Genomic DNA, 18174 nt, shown 5'->3' on the forward strand with positions numbered 1-18174 from the left:
AAAGAAAAATAAGAAGAAAAAAAACGAAGAAACTGAGCCAATTTTTGAAGTCGCATATCTCGGGAATGCGTGAAGCGATTTCGCTCAAATTTGGAATGTAGAGTGCTGCAGTTGGGGGACATGTCCACAGCAAAAATCGTCTTGTTTCATCAAGGAATCACAGAGCTACGGAGGTGCGAAAATTGCGTTTTCTTTCTTCCTGTCAATATACTCACGGGTGTTACGCGCCGGCTTCTTGGGCCGCACGACACACTACCGTGTGTCTTGATCAAATTTGGAATGTAGAGTGCTGCAGTTGGGGGACATGTCCACAGCAAAAATCGTCTTGTTTCATCAAGGAATCACAGAGCTACGGAGGTGCGAAAATTGTGTTTTCTTTCTTCCTGTCAATATACTCACGGGTGTTACGCGCCGGCTTCTTGGGCCGCACGACACACTACCGTGTGTCTTGATGATAGATCAGCTGCAGTAGTAGCAATATTCCCAATAGCATCTACAGGTATCAGGCCAGACTGTTACAGTGATTTTTTTTCTTATCAGTAGGTATCACAGTAATAAGTCAGCCAGTCTGTATAAAGATCTGCTACAAACTGCACAAACTATGGAAACACTTATACTATCCATTATAAAACTAGAATCCATTTAGTGACAATGTGTACTATAGCCTCTATAACACTGACGGCCGTACACTGTACCTACAATAAATGCTACAAAGAAGCTACAGAAATATTACCTTTTGTTGTAGAAGAATACATTACATATGCAAATACAGTAGTTGCCAAGCATCACACGTAATTTAGACAAACATCATATGATCACAACACACAGCCAAAGGTCATTAATGATAACCACTTGCAAATAATGAAAGTGTTTTTCACTTGTACACATGATGCACAAGAGTAATTTTACATGAATAACTTTTGCATAGAATTACAGTATTGTACAGTATAATGTAGTTTTTTATGGCTAGTACATATTTACTTTTAGATCTGCAAGTTGTGCTTATGTACCTTAGTATGACAAATGTTGCAATAGCCAGTAGAAGGCACACAATGGAAATACCACAGCCAATGTAGCTGATATAATGTAGTCCAGTCTCCTGCATGTTACCAGAATGAGTATTACATACCGTAATTTTAGGTATATACACATATCTATCAACAAATTTAATACACAGTTGCTCAAATTTCTAAGGAGGGAAATTTGCATTTGTGCTACCTGACACATGTACAGTTTTACCATGAAAATTTTTGTGGTTTATATTATAAACAAGTACAAGGAAAGATCAGATATTATAAGTTAGAGATCATAGACATAACAACTAATCAAACAAAGGAAACTTATGTCCAATAGGCACAGTATATCTGCAGGCGTAGGCAACCTTCCTTGTTTTTTTGCTATATATTTTTCTTTGTACTTGTTTGTTCACATTTTCGTAACAAAATGTCACTGATGAACCCGCACATACCACATTAATGCATTAAAAGAAAGATTGGCACCAGACATATTCAACAAGTTTGCATCTGAATATGCACCCAACTGTCAACTACCAAAAAGTGTACTGTGAATTGACACCTGGTGCTGTCAGTGAGAAAAATGGACCACAGACAAAGGAAAGGCCGTGATGCATGTATTGCATGTATTGCATGTGCAGTATGCCAAAAGGTACCTGTAGGGCTGAAGTGACATCTAACTATAACCAAGCTTGTAGTACTATATAGCTCTTAAAATGATGCTCTTAAAATGATACACTTGTCTAAAGGTATCATTCTGTAGAAAATGCCACCGAAAACAAATTTTCAACAAAGATTCATAGGAAGCATTTTGGGTAGCACTTTTGCGATTGATTATCCCTAAATGCTTTGCCAGCCTTCAAACCTATGCCAATATAACTAACACAAAACCAACTACTGCATCTTACATTAATTGTTCATAACTGAGATTACAGCAAATGTAGGAAGTGTTGATTAACATTGTTTACATAATAATGGTCAAGACTTGTTTTATAGGTGATAAGTCCACAAATACATTAATATACAGTAACTTCACAGCCTAGGTCTTTATCTATTGCCTTGGAATTTATGTACCACCTCAGTGTACATGGTGTAAAAGAGAGAATTAGTGTGGTACAATGACCTACACACATACAACAGACCACTGAACATAATATAAACCTGTTGTAAACTTCTGGATCCAAACAAAATGGCAAAGTGGGTCAAGTGATAACAAACACAATTTGTATGGGTAGAGTTATAGCTTGTTGTATCACACCCAGCAGTAGACCAGAATGAGTTAATCTCTCTACTGCTCCTAGTGTGACAATGAAAAAAGTATTTGTATACAGAATATACACAATAAAAAAGAAACATACCTAGTTTGATTCCAGAACACACAAAGAGGAATCTCATTTTCCCTTATCTATGTAAACACAATAGATTGTATATGTGATAAAAATAAGCTCATCTGTAATTTCATATGTAGTATGTATCAGGGGAAGATCTTGGGGAAAGGGCACACTCAAGTAAAGCTGCTGCATGGGTCATGGCTGCATGGGTCATGAAGAAAGTTCTCTAGCTATAGCGTCAATGCATGCACACTCAATTACAATGAGACATGCATCAGAGTGGTGTAAATACCGTGGCATTGCAACAAACGTTTAAGTGGGCATCTAAGATTAGCAACTAACTGGTTGATACAGGTTGTAGTGTGCAAAGCACACTCAGTGTATTTTTTTTTTAAATTGCATTTCAACATTTAATTTGAGTACATGACAGTAGTTGACTACTCCATTAGAGTATCTTGTCCTTAATAAAAGGACCAACTAAAATTTAAAGTGGAGGTCTCCTATTGATATGCCTATGATAATATTGTGTGTATTTTTGTTGTTCAGCTGTAATGTAACTATATTGCAATGGTTGTTCTATTAGAGTAATAGACTGCTTCATTATGTTAATTGCCCTATTAAAAAGAGCTCCATTGGTTGCAAAAATTTCTTTAGTGGACTGCCTGTTTAAGCTGGAGAGGGCTATGTAAGAGAGGATGCCTCTATGAGTTGTATGTGTATATGCTTTAATGATGTGGTTTATACCATTAATACAGCTACATGTACATGTACATGCTTTATACAGTATCTTGCTTGCATGCATAGCAATAATATTATTAAGAAGGTGTAACTTAAAAGATGGAGATGGGCTAAATGCCCCATACTGGATCTGCCATTAAGTACAAAGTAAGGACAAAAATACAAAATATATACTGTACCAACAAAAGTTCAAACTTATTATATAATTGGACATTTAGCCAAATAAATCAATTGTAATCAAAGAAGTACCCACACAAAACTAGTGCCCACACAAAACAGCCAAGCTATGAAAAATTGGTGCGGCCTTAAAAAGACTGTGTCAAAAGTTGGGAAATCAAAGTGGTGGCCAAGAAATGGCTGCAATGATGTTAATAGTAATAATTTTTTAACAATGCACACAGCCATTATTAAACATTTATTAGCATTAACATCATTGCAGCTATTTCTTGGTTGCCACCTTTGATTTCACAACATTGTTCACCCAGGCATTTTAAAGCTGCACCATTTCACAGCTTGCTTGTTTTGAGTGGATTTCACTTCTTTTTATACTTACAAGGCCCAAAAACCAGCCTATGGCTGACTTTGAGGTTTGTTTTTAACACTTCTTTTTTATACAGACACAATGATGACTATTGAAAACAGACTTATTAATGTATTGTACTGCAAGCTTTACTTCAATATTTGGCAATATCATTGTAACACTCAATAGCTAGAGTGCACATTTTATACATAGAATGTTCTAGAACAATCCAGTACTTTAATTGGTACTTCTATGAAATTATAAAGTTTTTTTTTTATAAGCAGCTTTTAACTACAATTTTCATTTATAAAAATTGAGCGAGGTGATCAGCCGAGATAGCAGTGATTCAGTGGTTGAGGATGGGTATGGAGGTCTCTGGTTTGAATTCTGGTTTGAACTTTGGTAAGGTTTATTTACATTTTGTGCACCTTTCCTGTAGTGACTGCTTTATTAGAGTATTTCTGACCCAAGATTGTTCACTTGTTTGATTTTTGCTTTATAACTTTGTAGCTGTAACTCCACTGCTTTTCAAACCACCAATAGACACTGCTATGATGATCAGCCTATCTACACACCAATTTTAAAATTATTCCCATACTTGGTTTGTCCTGTAGTTTGATCTTTGTACGTGAATAAACACTCATAACTCCTTGGATATTTATCAGATTGAAAGAAAACTTGGTATGTGAATTCACCTGTATATTGTCTTCATTGGTGCCAAAGATCAAGGCAATCGAGTTACACATTTGTGTTTTATAGCAATTATTACAAAATGTACGAAAATAAATTGAAGCCCCCATAGCCTTCCTACGACTTAAGAAGAAAAAAATGAAGAAATAAAATCAAAACTTTGAATGCCCATATCTCACAAATGGCGGGTACAAATTTAATAAAATTTGCTGTGTAGCCTACCCTACCTGGAGGACAACTATAATGCAAAAATGGTGTGCTTTGGAGAAGGGCCATGGAGCTATGCATGCGTGAAAATGCTATTTTCTTTCTTCCTGTCAATATACTCACGGTGTAGCATGCCGGCTTTCTTGGTTACATGACACAATATCATGTGTCCTTTATATATAGACCACATAACAGCATAATGATATACATGCAGACTGTGTCATTTACAAAGTCTCTTGCAAGCTAACTTGGCAGGAGCAGGACGCCGAAATGTCATACCTTTTATGACAAAATTTCAAAGACATTATTACTACTACTCTTAGTTCAAACCCTAGTAAAACACTGCTTATCTCTTACCTTCACCATAACATGCTAAACTTGTGACACACTGATACATGTAATAAGGTGTATACTGTTCAGGGTAAATAATTGGATACATATCCTACAGCATAACAAATTAATAACTACAGCCCTGCTTTGATATGGTGATATTTAATTCTAATTCACAGCAGCTATGTTAACGTTCCGTTTCACCTTTCTTGTATGAGAGATGGTGATCTTAGCACCAACTGTATTCAAAGCATCTCTACATTGAGCATCACAGCAGCTAATAGAGCCTGAAATTACTGGTGACATTAGTCGGTAAGTCCTACAAATTAAAGTTAAAATGTCTCTTGCTTGGATTAAACACAAATAAATACTTACGTTCTATTTCTGAACTTTCCATCTGTGGAGCTGAGATTTCCAGGAAGTAGGTTTGTTATAGACCTTTTGAATGCCTTTGATAGTGCTCTCCTAGATCTACCTAAATGTACAGTTTAGTGCCAATTATTTCATCAATCTATGTAAGTTTCTACCTAAAGTGAGTGAGCATACTGCTTCACGTGGCAACTGTACTGACCCCAACTCGCCATGTGACAGAAATATACTATCACTATCATTTAACTCTTCATAATCAAACAACTCAAATTCTGTGGAAATATACAGTACGTATTAACATTAATGTATTGTTGGAATTGCTATTCTAACAAAAAGGCTTTAATTTAAAGTCCGCAAATGCAGGACATCAAAATCATGCAACACTCGTTGCACATTCAACAAACCAAAGTAGTCGCCATCATACATATCTTCATCATTAGGGTTAAGATGATCAAATAAAAATTTTTCAGTAGCATCAAAGATTCTATCCATATAATATAACTTTTCATCCTGAAAATCACACACTATTTTGATGTACAGAGTTAATTATGTGACTGCTTACCTCATCAAACACAGTCTGATACTCAGTGGCTAATAAAGCTTCAAGTAACTCAAAGAAGACCTGGACAGTGTATGTTATACATTATATGCAATTACATACATATATGTGACTGAATTTTGGAAGATCACCCATATGGGCATGTGTGAAATAATTAGAGCTTTCAAGTTTAGTTGGTTGCTAATAAGAGCAGGGCACAGTTTTAAAAATAATTTAAGAATTTTCTTGTAATTTAAAGTATTGAGAAAAGCTTAAAACCATCAACAAATCGATTTGCATTATAAAGTTCGCGATTTGATTATTAAGTAATTTAGGTGTCAAATTCACCCATATGGGTGATTTTCCAAAATCCAGTCACGTATTTTATCTTTGCTGTACATTAAAAAATTCTCCAGTTAATTCTCTATCGATTGCAAATGATATGGTACCAAACAGCTCAGCAACTAAAATGACATCATTTTTACTTCTTCCAATCATTGTAAAGTTGGTTAATGCTCTCAGTGTGTCAGCTGTTATTTCATCAACATCATCTATCTGTAAGGGAGTTAGGATGTGTATGTTTGCTAGTGTGCATGTGTGCGTGTGTGCATGAGTGCGTGCGTGTGTGCATGCGTGTGTGTGTGATGAAAAATGTGATGTTTTTAGTTTTATTTTGAAATAATTTGATGAAATCCAGTACAGATGGATGGCATTCTTATTAAAGCAGAGACTATAGTACATGTGTACAGTACACGTTGAGCTGAGTCCTCATTTTAATTTTGTGACCCAGTCTGGGAAAACCAGTCTTATTGCCGATTTAAAGGTATCGAGTAATGCTGGTTTTAAACATTTAGTATGTTGTACCTAGCTGATAACTATGTGTACCAAATTTTCACATGTTTTATACCAATTCCTTACCTTTCAGAACATCCTCTGTGCAAGTAGCCAACAGTTACATTCCCCACCATATTAGATAGCAGGTTGACTGTGTCAGGCAAGTTCCAATAGGGGAGGGAGGTGGGGGCCCGGAAAAGGCAAGAGGCTGTTTAAAATTTTTAAAAGGAAGGTATAGGGATGAATTAGGCTAAGTTATGAGCCATTCATGTCTCAAAACTGGCTAAAACAAAAGCACATTTACGGCACAGGTTTTTATTCAACACCACGGTACTGTACAGCCACATACAGCCAACCCCAGGCTGGCCAGAGCTCCATAAGAGCCCCAGACCACTCGTACAGATCACCACTGTACTTGGGAAAAGTAGCCAGAAAAAGCAGACCACTCAAGTCTAGCTGATTTTCGTATGAAATTTGATACAGTAGTTTATTCATGTAGCTTTGTGTTAATGGTAAAAAATCAAATCTGCTGACATGGGTGATAAGACCAGTTTTCCCAGACCCAGTCACATTTTATAACTCATGGATGGATGATCATTAATTTTGTACCACTGCTTGACCTGCTAGCAAAATCCTTTCATTAAATGTCTGACACTTTATTGTACCATTTGTGATTCAGTGAATACAACTTGTACGACCTTTTGTCAAACTTTTAATGGAGCCAAACCACATATGTCTGCTTTTGACACCTTTACTCTCATCATTAATCATCTGGTTGGCTAAAATTTTATTTCTCATGAGAAAAATCCGTTTTCTCATGTCTCAGCTCAATGTGTACATAATAATGCAAGCGCATATAAAACAGATGAGTTCCTATACTATTATAAAGTGATGCACCAAATATCAATCAGAGTTTAATTTGTATTTGTCTCTATGGATCAACGTAAGTGAGCAACTTTAAGGATCATCAAGGGTGTAGCCAAGCAAAGTATGTAATAGTACTGTACATTCTTACAAAACATATTGACCAGAAACCAGCCCCACAATACTTTCATGGCACTTTGGCAGTATTGGTTAGGCAGAATCAAGCCCAAAAGTTCCTTCAGTATAACTCAAAATGTTTCCAATAAATTGCTGCATTTAAAAAAAATTATTTCGTGGGATTTTCTACTGACTGATTAACTGCCTGCCTGCCTGCCTGCCCACCCAAATGCCCACCTGCCCACCTGTCTGCCTAATGCCTTAAGACAAGCACAACTCAATATTGGTTAAGGTCACAGGCTCAGCCTGACAGGTGTATTTTGGCGTAACGAAGTACGTACAGTGCATGCATAATGGGCTTACCTTTGTCTCCCAATTTTCTTTTCCGACAGCTCAAGGTGTTGCACACAATGGTTTCCCTATGATTGTCACAGGAATTGTCCACATTTTCCATAGTTTGCAGAGGTGCTTCTCATACTGTTCTTCATTTCTTTTCCTGTGTAAAGAGCTGGACATAGCTGAAAACAATGTACAGCTGTATAATGGCCATTTTACTACTCTACATAACCATACTGTATGAGTCATACAGTTATGCATATAATTGGGCAAATACAGTATTTATGTGGACAATTGGTAGCTACACTTACAGCAAAGTTATGCAGAACAGTTATGTAAGGAATGTTAACCCATTCAGTGAACACAATTGATAGCATGCATGACATTGTAAATTGCTAAAACTAGCCAGACTAATCTTTCCAGTCAGTTCTATGACTAGAAATAGATTACATGGACACTTACTGATAGTCTGATAACCAAAAAAAACTGAAGCACTCCGAGCACGCGAGATTAATGTTCCAAGCAAGAAGACCAGGAAGTACATTATATCACTTAAAGCACCACGTACCTATGCTTGTGTATATGAATAATACAGCATTCGGAGAATGTCTTGAAACAAATATAGTACTATACTTTGCATCGTACTCTATTAGCCTCCCCCTTGTGCTGTATTTTCCATACACATGCACATTGGTTCTTTAAACAGTAATGACATTATTTTACTTTGTATGGGAGGATCAAAGTGCTGTCACATACTGTACAGTACCAATTAGCTATGCAACTACTGTACGAGTCATACATGTACAGTACAGTTATGCGCATAATTGGACAAGTACAGTACAGTTATGTGGAACATTTGTGTAAGGAATGTTATGAAAACAATCCCACTCAGACAGCATGATTGATCACATGCATTACATGGTAGATTGCTAAAACTAGCCAGACTAATCCTACTAGTTGGTTCTACAACTAGATAAACTGACATGACACTTACTGATAGTCTGATCACTGAAAAGTGAAGTGGTTCAGGCATGCAAGATGAATGCTTCAAACAAGAAATCCAGGAAGTACAATATAATACTTAAAGCACCTTGTGTCTACAAAAATACACCACTCAGGGGGTCTCCACTCAGCTTTGCCTTTTGCTGTATTAGCCTCTCAACACACCCCTTCATGCTGTACTTTCCATACACACATGTGGCAGTACTTTTACTATAAGCATGTAGCGTATTTCCAAAGTTGAGTGTGGAATTATCACTATGATAATCATAAAACTTTAGTGAGATGAACTAAATAGGTTCACAGTTTTTGTATTGGAAAGCTTCACTCATGTAAAAGTCTTTAGGTAATGAATACAACATTTAAATAGAATTGAGGAGCATGGTAATTATTGTGAAACCTACTAAAATTTACTTTTGTCTGCACTTTAGATTGACGTACAAAATAGTAATATGCAAAATGTAATTAATTGAGATAGTTAGCTAGTTGCAATGCTGTACATTTTGTCCACACAGAAATTACTTATTATTTATAACTAATGTGATCAGATATAATATAAAGTTACCATTGATGCTAATTCCCTTGCAGCAGCAACAGATTGTCCTGTAGGGCATCGTACTTGTGTTACAATTGTTACATTGTCAGGGGCCCATGTGCAGCTGGTAGAGCCATGGTCACGCACACAGTCTCTTTCAAACACCATAGAACTCATAGTGGTATCTGAATGAATACATAAATGAAGATTGTTAACATGGAATGCATCTAAGCAATGTACTTACCATTTGTTTGAAAACAATCTCTTTCTATGTAAGCACGAACACAAGTGGGTGCCCACAACACACCTGCAACAGCCTCTGCTTGACAAACACAATCTGAAAAAAAAATCATGACTAGTACTCTACTATGCAGGTATGAAAATATAGGATAGATATCACAACATAGTGTGCACAACAATATTGCATGCCATTGATTAGTCTTCGATAACAGTGTAGCATGTGTAGGTAACATGCCATCTAGTATTTAAGATCTTGACATAGTAGCCAAGAAGATTGGGTAACATAGGCAGGACAAGCGCAATATTACAGTTCAAGGCTGCCCAGGTCCAGTCATGGATTTTTCTCCTTTCTCTACCTTTTCAAACATACTTTCTGTAACAACTTTAAACAGACTGTAGGACCAGGTGTCCTACGCACCTTCAGCACTTGTGCTGTAAAGCCTTAATAAATAAGAAATAGAGTGTGGTTCAGGTGTACATATGTAACTAGGTATAGGTACTGTATGTATGATAATAATAGTGTTGGGAGTAATGCGTTACTTATGTAATGTGTTACGTATTATTATTACTTTTGTGGTAACAAAGTAATATAATGAAATATGCTGTAAAAACTGATAATATAACTCAAGTTACTTTCCTTACAAATGTAACGTGTTACCTAAGCGATAAAGTTACTGTAACGAGGCTAATATTATGTAATATTATTACTATAAGTAACGAAGTTATTAATCTCGTTAGTAATCCACTGGGTAATGCCTAGCCACAACGAAGTAATGAAGCCTACTGAATGAAGCTTATTCACCAGCTTCTTACTTATAACCAAGATTTGCACATTGGCCAACAACGCAATCATGTCACGTGATAAGGTGGTAGTTTCACACATGGCTGCTTAAGGCTGTGGACACAAAGTAATAAATTATAATATGTAATATTATTATAGTTACTTTATTTTACTAAATAGTTCAGTTGCAAGTAATATGCAATATGTAACTAGTTACTTTTACAAAGTAACTTTCCCAACACTGGGTAATAATCCAATAACACAAAATTCGCTAGCTACTGTAACAGGAGTACAAAAAATGATACTTGCTACCCTTAACAAACGATCAATATGGATAATGGACTATTAACGGTAACCACAAGGCTGATGTGTCATAGTAACTTTTACTCTTCCTAATGGATGATGATGGTCACCTGTTACTGATACTATTTCATTTAATTTTTGCTTAAACTTGTACTGTATAGCTATGACATTCAGCGCATAGTCATTCTTCCATGCCTGAGTAATATGCATGCAGTACAAACAAAACATAAAGTTACAAGTACAGTATATTATACTAACACACACACACACACACACACACACACACACACACACACACACACACACACACACACACACACACACACACACACACACACACTACAGTACATAGATATATAAATGATCACGTATGACGAGCAACTGGACCGAACATTTAGACAATCATATAACTTTGATATAGCTACATACTGTAGCTACACTGTAAAGGGTTGCGGTCTAGGAGATGTGAGCTACAGCACTCTACGTAATTCAGCTAGCTATCTGGTGTACAAAAATAAATTGTATCCGCTTGCCCTCATTGCTACTAGGTACATGTACTATGGGGTGGTTAGTGCTAGCTATGGAGAACGCACAACCGTTTTGGTGTCTTCAGTGTATTAAAACTCACTGCAGTCATAGTCGTCAACTTCTCGGCCACTCTGTAAAAGTGCAGACCTGATGACTTGAGAGAACAAAATCGCGTACAACCACACCCTCATGATGACCACCGTACTGAATAAGTCCCCGCCCGAGGCCCCGCCCTTTCAAGTTTACATCAAAATATAGCTATGCGTTAACGTGGCATTAATCAGGCTTTGTGAAACTCATAAATCTACATCTAACTTATACAATGAAATACACTCGTGACCAGCTTGAGACTGAAAAGCTAGGTGGTGCTTATCAATTAGCTCGTTGATAAAAATCATCAAATAAGCGCCCCACCAAAGGACAGAGGTTTATATCTCTAATCGATAAGCCTAAAGCGTCACCCCGGAAAATGGGTCTGTGAGTAGGTAGGCATATTACGTATGGTGAGGACGAGACTAACTTGAGAAGTCCACTATTTTCTAGTTGTGTGTACCGTACGCAAGGAAATTTTGACGTCAAAAAAATTTGACGAATCGGTTTAATTCGTCAAATTTAAATTCGTCAAATGTTTATAAGCGCCCTTAAAAGTACACGTTTTGCCTACAATTTCTTCATTTTCGTCAACATTTTATTCGTCAAATCTGCTGAAGTCTGAATTCGTCAAATTTTTTGACGTCAAAATTTCCTTGCGTACGGTATCAGGTGCCAAATCTGCATCATAATTATTAAGATTATTTTATGGGGCGCTTATATCATACCTATTTATTTATTTATTTACATGTTTTTCAACACACAAAAATTACAACAGTATGTAACATGTACCTGATTATTATATGGGTTGTACTATTTACAGTGTGTTGAAGGTCTACCGGTATCCTGCACTGGTGGCCAAGTCATTTTGAGGGCAAATTTTTCACGGTTGAGCAATGTTACCTAGCTAATCAAAAAGTTTCGAGGATTTTTAAACACTCCCAAAATGTGTTAGACTACTATAATTATGGAGGTCTAAATCAAGGATAATTTTAAACCCCCAAAACTGCAAAAATTTTCCCCTTCAAAACAATTTATTTAGGGTACACTGTATGCTATCTATGTTTTGTCTTATGCATCAACACTACTCCTATTTTTGTACACAAATAATAATCTTGATGTATTAATAAAATAAATAAATCATAGTTGTGGTTGCAAATTTTGAAGGTGGCTAAGTTACTCGGACCCTTTCCAGGTTTATTTTGTCCACTAACACTGATAGCATGCCACTGAAATTTATTAACAGTTTATTAGATTATCAGTTATTTCTATAATATTATGAGTACACTGCCACACATATGGTGTACTGCATTGAAGTGCATGACTTTAGTCTCATCTGCAAAACCCATGTATGTATACCCATCCCATAATACCTCTGTGTTGTAGTTCCTGAACAAAACAAAGGTGCTACTACAGAGCCTGAATAGGCCCAAGTGATCTGAGGTACTGTATAGCTAATTTAAACCATATGTGACCGAATTTTGGAAAATCACTCTTATGGGCGCATTTGACATATTAAATATTTAGTTCTGAAACACAACATTATAAGTTAAATTCCTACCCAATTAAGGGTAGAATAAACCATAGATACCCTGAATTACAAGAAAATTTTTAGAAATATTTGAAAAGTGCTTTCTGCTATTAACAGCACCATGCTAGTTTCAAAAATTCTAATTGTTTCAGGTGCGGCCATAAGGATGATTTTCCAAAATTCAGTCACATATATGTACATAGTTGTACTTTTAAAATACAAGAGAAACCAAACCCATTACACCTGGTGTTACAGTAACTGTTAAAATTAATACTAAAGTTGACAACACAGATAGCCATAGACATTTCACTAGTATATCACTATTATGCAAGTCTGGTGACATATCTTTGTACATTCATGCACACACACAGTGTTAACAGCTGATCTGCATTGAACATGCTATAATATACAGTACATAAGTTTACAAAATACAAACACAAGTTTCCAGTTAATGCTTGAAACTGTATAGCTGCCTTCAAAAAAATATATTCTGTGTACAGTGTGCGAATAAATACAAAATGTGCTGTTTGTTAAACATGTTCAGTGGGCGACGAAGCACTATTAAACTGTACTGTACTGTAGTACATCTTTATCAGCAAGTGTAGCCTGGTCATCAGTTTCTACAATGATGGGGTCCACAGCCACTAATAACAACAATATAATTTTGATAACATTATTATAAGTAAGACATACTATCATCAGGTACAGTAATACTGTATAAAGTTTAGCCTTTTCTGGTCAAAAATATCACCCTAACATCAGCCTCACAATTAAGCCTGAGTCAGTATGCTCAAAATATTGCCCAAAATGCTTTCAGGAATTTGTGAAAATTTTCATGTATTTTGCTTTTCAGTGTTCACATTATGTTTGAACATTTGGATGTAATCGGTGAATGCTGTATTAGAATATATCACTTCATATTGACTGTTCTATTAGAGAGTTCTGTTAGCTTTGTACAATAGTTTCCACTGACTGTTCTATTAGGGAATATATCAACCTATTAACAAGAGTACCTAATAATAGAAGAGGGAGGAGAGTGTCTAACTCTCAATATAATCCATACAAACACACTGTGCTCAAACCCTCCTACTTCAATCCATAAAACTTCTAGTAATAAATCAATACCTTTAAGTGAACAGAAGACTGTTGATATTTCCTAACTGAAGCAGTAGAAGTACTACAACCTCCTTCATAGAGCAAGCCATTTGTCACCTTTGGTGACTATAGTTGATTGCGCAAGGTCTGAGCACTGTGAGTTTGGTGAATCCACTGAAGTTAGACACTCTCCTCCCTACTCTATTATTATGTACTCTTGCTATTAAACTCCATAGTCACCTAATATGCTAGGGCATGGCATTGTAGCCTATTATGCTTTTTAAACTGGGTGCACACCTGGTTTACTGAAATTTTTTCATAAAAGTGTGTGTGTGTGTGTACCTATCTATCTACCTATCTACGTATGTTTGTTCGTACGCACCCACGTGAGCAAAATCGTTAAATAATGGTAAAAGCAATTTTTACGTAAGACGTAAAAGTGAAATGAAGTCTGTATTAAACTTCTGCACAGGTGAACTTTGCTCTGAAGTGGTTTCTTTTTGGCAGACTGAAATATGGGTGTGGCGACTTTCCTCGGACTTTGTAAATTACCTTCCCTTTGAGGTTTTCAGGTGCTTAACAACTGAAGAACAACAGTGCAGGCCTTGTACACTACCAGGAATAGCCTATCGCTTTGAGTTGAAAGGGGGCATATCCCTTACATACGCAAACGAAAATGAAGAGCAGCTTTGAGGCATTGTCGAGAGAATTTGTGGGAAAAAACACAATGGTCAAACTATAAAACAGTTTTAGAAGATACTTCTATGCGTAATATGTTGGTAAAAGCGGTTTGTTTAACAAACACTTCCTTAGCAGTGCATAGCACCGTAATTGAATGAATTACGAAAATTTCATGAATTACAAAATACTAGAATTAGCTAATAATATTGCACAACCCAAAACTACCTTATTGGTTAAAATAGTAATACTTAATTCATAGTAGCACATGCTATCTATGGTTAATTCCAAGTTAGCTAGCTGCATGGCGCCTGGTTTTAGAAGTAGCACAACATCAACTTGTTATCATGCAGGCATATTTGACACAGGCCTACTCACAATACCTTTATGACATCTTGGCAGTATTGGTTAGGTATGCCCAAACCCAAAAGTACCTTCTGATCTGAAACTCTTCCAAACAAATTGCTATGAAATTTTTAAAAAATTATATATATTTATTGGAATTTTCTACTGCCTGCCTGCCTACCTGCCTGCCCGACCAACTGACTAACTAATGCCTTCAGACAAACATAACTCGATAGCGGCTATGGAAATAGGATTAATTTTTCACTGTTCAACATTTCTTTACATAGCTCAACAGGTGTATTTTAGCATATTGAAGTATTATACAATGTGTACTTCAAGGATTTACCTGGGTCCTCCTATTTGTCTCAGATATTTTTACTGACAGTATGAGGTGTTGATTCACGGTAACGCCATGTGATGGCTTCACTACGTTTCATGGCACTAGTACAATTTTTTTAGTGTGCCTGGATTAATTCAGGGGTCCTTCTCCTAGATTTCTTTGTTTGTAATGGTGTCTAACATACTGTAGCTAAAACGAATATGCAATGGCCACTTCAATAATTCAGTAATTGATAGCACCAGGTTTATTGTTCAGATGAAAGGGTCGTGATGAAAGCCGGAATGGAACGGAACGGGACCAAAAGGGGGCGTGCGCCAAGTTTAAAAATCGCTTTAAACAGATTATGTGCTGTTTCCAACTTTCACACAATAACTAGAATTGTGCTAGAATTAGTTCGCTACTGCTATAGACATGCTATAAAACATTTGCTCAATGGCTCTATTTAATGCCCACTGTAAGAATGCATTGCACAATTGTCTAAGCTGAAAAACGATCATTTAGCTAAGTTCTTAACCTATTTTTGTAAGCACTGTTAATATAACATACTGCAGTTCGCTAACTCTCGTAAATCGCTGCCAATAATGGTAGAATTATAGTTGCTTCAGAAAACCAGTGACACTTGTACAAAAAGGCTTGAATACCGCTACAACATGAAAATACTACAGTAGTTTACCTTTTGGAATGGTAAGGAAGTACTTCTACATCAGGATTAAACTAAACTGGATGGATTTTATTTACACACACCTTGCCACGTGGTGGGCATTTAATAGAACTTTTGATTGAACGATTACTAGCATGCCTATTAACAGAAACAAACTAATTCTAGCACAATTCTAGTTATTGTGTGACAGTTGGAAATAGTGCACAATCTGTTATAAACAATTTTTTTTTAATTTGGAGCGCGCCCCGATTGGTTCCATTCCATTCCGTTCCATTCCGGCTTTCATCAGTACCCCAGATGAAAACAATAAACCTGGTGCCATTTCTTTCCTGTATGACTGTGTGGGTTGGTTAGTTGTGTGGTAAGTGTACACCTTAAGATACGTATGCTAGTGGACATTAAATCCCCACTTCAGTCAATACCCATGACTGAGTTAGGGATTGAATGTCCACTAGTATATCTTCAGGTGTAGGAAACCTCACTTGTTTCATTCTATGATTTCTAATCAAACTTAAAATTCTTAGCTAATACTTGTAGAGATGGTATAGTACTGTATATCTGTGAGGCTAAATTTAGTGCACTTGCAGAATTATACATTATACGTTCACTGCCAACTGTTTATTAATAATGGACATCGTTAGCATTATGCAGCATATCAAGATATACAATATTGTGTAGTGCAGCCAAGAAACCTGGCATCATTCCAGTGTGTCATCAAAAAAAAAGATTAAAAATGTAATTTTCTTGCATCCAGCATACTGTTGACTTGTCAGCCATTTAGGTTTTACATGAGTTATACTTTTAATTATTATGTGTACTCACAATGGGTGGTGATTAGGTGGGCCCAGCTACTGTAGGTTCAAACATATGGGATGGTAACTAAAGGCACCAGGTTACAAAGCAGCTTGTTAGGGTCAGTTTATAGGCAGAAATCTTACAAAACAAACATGTACAGTGTTACACATTCAGTACCCTACTTATGATCATATGTACATGTTTACAGTGTTAAAGACACATCTGACATGGTTATACAAACTGTCAGAATAGCATCTGTAAAATTCAGACCCAATGAGATGAAGGCAACTTTAAATTAGTGAGGAAATAGTTAGCTCATTAGTACTGCAACTTTGCACTGGTGCTATCTCAATTTTGTTTCTTTCACCCATTCATATGGTTTACTTTGTGCAGTCCAGCCACATACACTGTATATTATGCACCCCCCCACATGCACAATAATTTCTGTACCTGTAGAAGAGCTATAACCTTTGGAGGAGGATACATAGGAATGCTTGTTTTTATCATAACGAGAAGAAGCTCTGGAAAGTGGACCACCTGTAGAAAATAAAGTAAAATTCACATTTGTACCATGGTACATTTAACTGATTATTATGCATAAGTTTGTTATGGGTTTGCAAACATTATTTTGCACTTACAAGTTCATATTAAAGTCAATGCATATTCTATATATATCTATATCTATATATATATATACGTATACTGTAAGGATTAATGGTCACTTATCTGTATTATACAAAAATGGATAATGGAAGATGTCATGCACACAAAGTTTTATAAGACAGGTCCTTCAGTACTATAGTAGTGATGCACTGATGTTACTTTTACAATACTGAAAATATACTAGCAAATCCAATATCAAGGTGAAAATGGATGATACTGATCCCATACCAATACTTTGCTATGTATACACATTACAAAACAAATTTGCTTATCTCACAAAGCGCTGGTTTGTGACCATCAATCACAAGGATTAATCACTTTACATGGCTAACCTCTCATTTCGCTGTTACGTATGTATAATAATACTTAATCTACTTTCAAAGAATTCATGATTTATTTCTGCTCCTATACGAGTTTGTTCAACTTGCTACACATATACCACCATCTTGTAAATCCATCATGCAAAGTTTTAGTTACACTGTAGTATCAGGCATATCAATACTGGTACAGTATGACACAGTAAAATAGGGTCAATACCAGTAACAGTATCTGATTCAGTATCAGTACATCACTATACTTATTAAGTGGTATAATATAACTAGTCATATTCCAGTATCAGTACAAGACATCAATCTACTCTTCTACATTATTAGTGTCCAGATAACTAGATCACATGAAATGTATCTTTTACGATTAAGGAGAG

At 36.1% G+C, this 18174-nt stretch overlaps 2 protein-coding genes and 1 long non-coding RNA gene across 6 annotated transcripts in view; 1 reads left to right on the forward strand and 2 right to left on the reverse strand.

The window, feature by feature from the left end:
- LOC136263056 (adhesion G protein-coupled receptor L4-like) overlaps positions 1-11466 on the reverse strand; it is a 30888-nt gene extending 19422 nt beyond the window's left edge. The window contains exons 1-12 of the mRNA XM_066057514.1: positions 11374-11466; positions 9666-9758; positions 9452-9606; positions 6136-6291; positions 5761-5820; positions 5603-5708; positions 5357-5470; positions 5205-5304; positions 5034-5148; positions 2372-2418; positions 2175-2310; positions 1011-1099 (exon numbers count right to left, since the gene is read on the reverse strand). Of these exons, the coding sequence (XP_065913586.1) occupies positions 1011-1099; positions 2175-2310; positions 2372-2418; positions 5034-5148; positions 5205-5304; positions 5357-5470; positions 5603-5708; positions 5761-5820; positions 6136-6291; positions 9452-9606; positions 9666-9758; positions 11374-11464 (1262 nt within the window). The 5' untranslated portion in view covers positions 11465-11466. The remainder of the gene's footprint in view (positions 1-1010; positions 1100-2174; positions 2311-2371; positions 2419-5033; positions 5149-5204; positions 5305-5356; positions 5471-5602; positions 5709-5760; positions 5821-6135; positions 6292-9451; positions 9607-9665; positions 9759-11373) is intronic.
- LOC136263117 (uncharacterized) overlaps positions 1-18174 on the forward strand; it is a 206026-nt gene that overhangs the window by 120649 nt on the left and 67203 nt on the right. The window lies entirely within an intron of this gene.
- LOC136263035 (adhesion G protein-coupled receptor L4-like) overlaps positions 13281-18174 on the reverse strand; it is a 71236-nt gene continuing 66342 nt past the window's right edge. For all 3 annotated transcript variants that reach the window (XM_066057487.1, XM_066057495.1, XM_066057502.1), the window contains 2 exons: positions 17259-17345; positions 13281-13538 (listed from right to left, as the gene is read on the reverse strand). In XM_066057487.1, the coding sequence (XP_065913559.1) occupies positions 13456-13538; positions 17259-17345 (170 nt within the window). In that variant the 3' untranslated portion in view covers positions 13281-13455. The remainder of the gene's footprint in view (positions 13539-17258; positions 17346-18174) is intronic.

This window comes from Dysidea avara, chromosome 1, assembly GCF_963678975.1.
Source record: "Dysidea avara chromosome 1, odDysAvar1.4, whole genome shotgun sequence".
NCBI classification, from domain to species: domain Eukaryota; kingdom Metazoa; phylum Porifera; class Demospongiae; order Dictyoceratida; family Dysideidae; genus Dysidea; species Dysidea avara.